General features: G+C 34.5%; 1 protein-coding gene and 1 long non-coding RNA gene across 2 annotated transcripts; one reads left to right on the top strand and one right to left on the bottom strand.

Annotated features, from left to right (window-relative positions):
• Nucleotides 1–441: 441 nt before the first annotated feature.
• Nucleotides 442–1790, bottom strand: LOC139193453 (uncharacterized). Its single transcript, XR_011577698.1, has 3 exons — nucleotides 1727–1790; nucleotides 1529–1592; nucleotides 442–683 (listed from the first exon to the last, which is right to left on the bottom strand). It is a non-coding gene; the product is annotated as an uncharacterized lncRNA (long non-coding RNA).
• A 143-nt stretch (nucleotides 1791–1933) lies between these two features.
• Nucleotides 1934–3292, top strand: HD1 (homeobox-leucine zipper protein HAT22-like). The gene is given in 3 exon segments (NM_001294004.1): nucleotides 1934–2515; nucleotides 2770–2849; nucleotides 2965–3292. Coding segments are annotated over 3 exon segments (870 nt in total). The 5' UTR covers nucleotides 1934–2008; the 3' UTR covers nucleotides 3248–3292.
• The last annotated feature ends 2572 nt before the right edge of the window (nucleotides 3293–5864 follow it).

Raw genomic sequence — 5864 nt, 5'->3', positions numbered from 1 at the left:
GTGGACGTTGTATTTTGGTGGAGCAATACTAATGCCCCCGCACTATTCTCATCAATGACTGGTCAGTGGGGCCTTAAATAATTAAATAGTACTCCTCCTCCTCCTCTCAAAGCCTAATTATTTGTCCTTAAAAAGATTATAATTGGAGTTAATAAGCATGCATGCATTAGAAGCTTGAATTGCTGTTCTCTTGCGTTGCATTATTTTAGGGTTATCATGTCTTATAGGTGACCTAACTACTCATCCCGCTCATCAGCATCGATCGTACGCCGACAAAGCAATATTATTGAGAGAGTCCTTAATTATTATAATTATGATTTTTTTTTCCTTTTTATAATAGATTTTGTTAAATTAGATGTTAGATTAAACATCGACATGATTTGAACTCACACCACCATGCAAAGGCTCAATGCATTTTCACCATTATAGTAAAAGGTCATATGCAATAATAATAATAATAATTATTGTTATTATCATCATCATCAAATGTACATGAAGAGAGAAGAGTAGGTCCCACACACTCCACATCAACTTTCTAGTTAAGCAAAGATATCCGGATTCTTGTTGATGAATTATATTCTCGTGGCACCATTATAACTCTTTTGAATTGAATTCTACTACTAGCATTACTCCTCCAATGGTGCATGTTTTCCACCTACTTTTCTTTTTCCCTTTCTCTTTTCCTTTATCACAAAACAAACAGAGAAAACAAAGGAAATTACTGCTAATCCAACACTAATTACATATGCAATTCGAGAAATATAGTGGACATCTCTTCTAATTAATCTATCCCAATTAATTAACCAACAAAACAAATTAAAAACCACCCACCATTCTATATATCCACCCATCTCTCTTTAAATAAAAGTTAGAATTGCAATATTTGGTAAGCAAGGAGTTGACACTATGTGATGCACGTCCATCTCTCTTCTCTAGCCACATGAATTAAGCAAACATGGAGTGGGAGACAGTTCATGTGGGCTGATACAACTAAAAAGAACTTCTTAATATCCAATCATGATCTTCTCATTTTTTTTTTTCTAATTTTATTTCCTTTTCCAATAAGATAAAGCAATCTTTGAATGAGCAAAATCCCACACTAGCTTATTGGGCATAATTAAAAGTCATATTTCCTCGATTATCTAGTGTTTAAGAATATTTGATCACTCACAGTTGTATTTGATGGATTGAAATGATTATATTAAAAATAATTTTATTTAATATACACTCTTAATATCAAATTTAACAACAAAAATGATCATACATTTGTAGTGACCAAGAGAACATTTATTTCTAATGATAATATATATGTCACGGAATACTTCTGCTGAGACACAAGTAAAGATAGCACAGAGCAAAAGTGTGCCCAATAATTGAAATACATGTAAAGTGAGAACCTACTAACGCAAGAGGAAGCATATAACCCAATAATTGAAATACATGTAAAGTGAGAACCTACTAACGCAAGAGGAAGCATATAAATGAAAAGAAAATTAAAGTAGTAGCTAGCAATAGTTAGAATTGGTACGTTAATGGGTGGCGAAGCACAAGCGAATCATCCTCTTTGATGTGTTTCCCACTGCCATGGGATTCTAGCAGCAAGCATATATGTGAGTTCTATTGTTTTGTTGTTATAATAATGGAATGGAGATTATGCATGTAAGAATATATATTATATGGTAGTGGGACTCAAATTGTCAACCTATGTAGAGAGATAGGGAGGTACCTTCATAATTTCACAATGCCCCAGATTCGTTTCTCTACTCATTCCTTCGTTTGATTAATAATCATAGCCACCCACCCACCCACCCAGCGCCCCCACAAAAGTCTCATTCCTAATTCTCTCTCTCTCTCTCTCTCTCTCTCTCTAAAACTCATAACACACACCCTTTTGCTCCCATAACTTCAACCATATATATTATCTCTCCCAACCCCCCATTTCACATAACAAACCCCCAATTACATCTCCTCCTCCTCCTCCTCCTCCTCCTCCTCCTTCTTCTGCCAAATGGGTTTCGATGATCATGCTTGCAACACAGGCCTTGTATTAGGGTTAGGTCTGACGTCGTCTGCTCCTCAGGAGAGTTGTAACCTTACAAAGTTTGCAAAGAATAATATTAAGCCTTCCCTAAATTCTGCTCCAACAAGTGGTGCTTTTGAGCCATCTTTAACTTTAGGTCTTTCTGGTGAGCCATATCATCAACAAACAGTAGCCTCCAATATTTACAAGGTTGGTAATTCTTCTCAGGATGAAGCAATTGATTTGTACAGGCAAGCTGCCGCAGCGTCCTCTCCTCACAGTCATAGCGCAGTCTCTAACTCCTTCTCTAGTGGTAGAGTGGTCAAGAGGGAGAGAGACCTCAGCAGTGAAGAGGTTGATGTCGATGAGAAAGTCTCCTCAAGAGTGAGTGATGAAGATGAAGACGGTTCTAATGCTAGAAAGAAGCTCAGGCTCACCAAGGAACAATCTGCTCTCTTAGAGGAAAGCTTCAAACAACATAGCACTCTCAATCCTGTAATTTCTCTCTCTCTAATCATTTTGTTAGGCTATTTGATTAGAGAAAGATTTATGCACATCGCTGTTTATTTCTGTTATCTTGATTTTTTTTACAAACGATGTTCACATGTGGCGAAAAAATGTACGAAAATCATTTATCTTTTATTACTATTATTATCTCTATGAAAAATAATATTACGAAAATCATTTATCTTTTATTAATATTATTGTCTCTATGAAAACTAATATTAATTTCATTGGTTTATTTCCAGAAGCAAAAGCAAGCTTTAGCCAGGCAGTTAAACTTGAGGCCAAGACAAGTGGAAGTATGGTTCCAAAATAGGAGAGCCAGGTAAATATTAAAAATTAATTTCCAGATAAAATTTTTGGGTTATTTTCCAAAAAGGTCCAGATATTAATTAATGCAAAAAATTTGATTATACTGGCTTTGATTTGTTAATTCGCAGGACAAAGCTTAAGCAAACTGAGGTAGACTGTGAGTTCTTGAAGAAGTGCTGTGAAACACTAACAGATGAGAACAGAAGGCTACAAAAAGAGCTGCAAGAACTGAAGGCACTCAAATTAAACCAACCTTTGTACATGCATATGCCAACAGCCACCCTCACTATGTGTCCATCTTGTGAAAGAATCGGAGGTGCTGGTAGTGAGGGATCATCCAAGAGCCCATTTTCTATGGCTTCAAAGCCTCATTTTTACAATCACTTTACCAATCCCTCAGCAGCTTGTTGATTAGAATATTAATTACTATTTATGTTAGGATTAGATTTATAAGAAGAAAAAAAAAGAAAGAGAAATCAAACCCTCATGACCCCTATATTTTTGGTTAAGGGCTTTGTAGTGGACTCTGAAGGACTAGTGTAATTAATTTGTAGAAAATATAGTTACTACTGATCAATTACTTTTACTTTTTTTATTTATATATTTTTGTAAATCGTCAAGAAATATATCTATGAAGGGATTACTATTATTTGTTTGTTTGTTGATTGATCTATGTTTTTTTTTAAATTTTTGTTTTCTTGGAGTTCATTTTTGTACCAAGCGTGCATAGCTTACGTATGAGCATGAATATTTCAGTTAATCTATGAAAGTTTAAACAAACGACAACACTCACGCATGACTTAATTAGTTGAAGTGAAAGAGGTTGGCATTGATGTATGAAATATAAGATAAGATTGAAATCTCGAACCACTCGACCAAACAAAGGTAATGTTTTTTTGATGAATCGTAATTATCTGAATAAATACAATACAATATCTACCACAAATGCATTTTCCTTTCGTATCTTTTAACACACGCACACAAACCAAACAGTGTATACGATAGAAGTATTAATTCTTAAGTAAAAGCAATCACTCTAAACCACGCATGTCAAGTAAATCCATATATTTTGTGTCATTTGAGAAAAATTAAATTTTCAGCACACTTTTTGAATTAGTAAACTCATTAATTCAAGTAAACTATTGTATCATTTGTACCGACCACTTGGCACTTGCTCATATACCTACTTATTTTGTTATACATGCTCATATCCCATCATCCCTTCTTAATTCGTGTAAATAAGTGTATTTTTGACACTTTTGTAAGTTATAAAATCAACAATATTGTCTGGAAAAGCAAGCATTATTACCCATGATACAACGAAGAACAATTGATTGATGTTGTTAAATGTTTTCTCTTGAAATTATCACACATTTGACCAAGAAAACAATATTGGAATGAATGATTACATAAAAAGTAAGTGTGGGGTTAAGGGGTGGGACGTTAGCTCACATGTATTTGTCTGTAATTCAGTTGCTTAGAGATAGATAGAGGTCGACCACCACTACTACTAAAATGGGTGGTGAGAAGCGTGACGAGAAAGAAAGGAATGGATGGTTCACTAAAACAAAAAACAATACAAAAACTAATAATTTTAGTAAAGGATTATGGTCACGTGACATGCCATGGTTTTACTAGGACCAGTAGGGTCACAACCCACGTGATATGCCAATGGCTCTCTTGCCTTCTTTCTTTCACAAAATCTTATCATGAGATTTTGTATCAAAGTCAGACTCCTCTTCCCATATGATGCATGGACCCCAACCCTAACAAGGACCCAATCCACCTTCCGTTCATATGGATTAAAATTTCTAAATCCCATCTGAAAAATATATATTTCTCAGTTCCCTTTTTTGGCCCTTAGTTCAAGGAAAGAATGATTACTTACCATTTGATATAATGTAAAGTGGACAAGAAAGTAAACATCAATAGTTAAAAGACCGCATTTGTTGGATTAGATTAAACGGTAGGTGATAATAATTTCTTTAAATTATATGATTGAGGAGAATGAAACTCGGCATACTCTACCTTTACAATATAGGAATACCCATACACAATAAATAAGGTATAGTAGCTTTAGCTATATACTCAGATAAATGGACGGTCCAAATTGATTAGGACAAACAAAAACTACTACATGTTTACGTTACAGGCAAGCTATGATGAATGATGAGAAAGGTTGTTCTAAAAACAAGCCACACATCACACATAATGGATGGTGTAGACTGTGGACCAATTAAATCATGAGGGGAACTTTCCAGGAAAAGAGTACCCTTTCCGGGAAAACCTCTTTGTCTTATGGTCTCATCATCACTTTCATCACCCATTTTTTATGTCACGATCATCACCTTATGGGAACCCTTCAACCCCTTTGAATTCCAAGCTCGAAATAATTATTATTTTGATTGTTAAAGAGTGTGAAAGCTATCTTATATGGGTTGTTTCGCATTTGTTAGTTTTTCCCAGTTTTGCCTTTTCGGGAGATTTTTTAGGGTTGTTAAATGCTATTTTGGGAGGATTGCTTGTTGTCTACTATGTGAGGATGGTAAGGGGACAAAAACTTTATATTAAGAAATAATAATCAAATTATTTGAAGGCAAAAACCAGTAGCGTCATATGCTTTATAACAAGCATTTAATATGTTAATTAATCTTCCACTAATTATAGATTCCATGTCTGCGTGCGCACATACGTAAGTAAATAAAGAAATAGACCAGAAAACACATGTCTTCCATTGGATGATTTGTCGGTCCGTCGACTTATATATAAGGAATTGTTTTATATTATTTCGGAAATTACCAAATCACACAAAATTCTACATCACTTTTCGCAGGAATTATATATTACACTAGTGTTTGAAAGTGTGTTTATTCGGTTGGTTCAGTGACCAGCTACCAACTATATCTAGAACTAATGATAGGTTTTGAACCAGTTGAGGAAAAAAAAATAGTGACCCGTTATATATTGGTTTCCCTAGATGTTTACTGGCGAACTTTTTATCTGATCATAAATTTATGGTGCTAATTTA

This window comes from Malus domestica, chromosome 02 (genome assembly GCF_042453785.1).
Source record: "Malus domestica chromosome 02, GDT2T_hap1".
NCBI lineage: Eukaryota > Viridiplantae > Streptophyta > Magnoliopsida > Rosales > Rosaceae > Malus > Malus domestica.
This window is presented reverse-complemented; position numbering and strand designations above follow the sequence as displayed.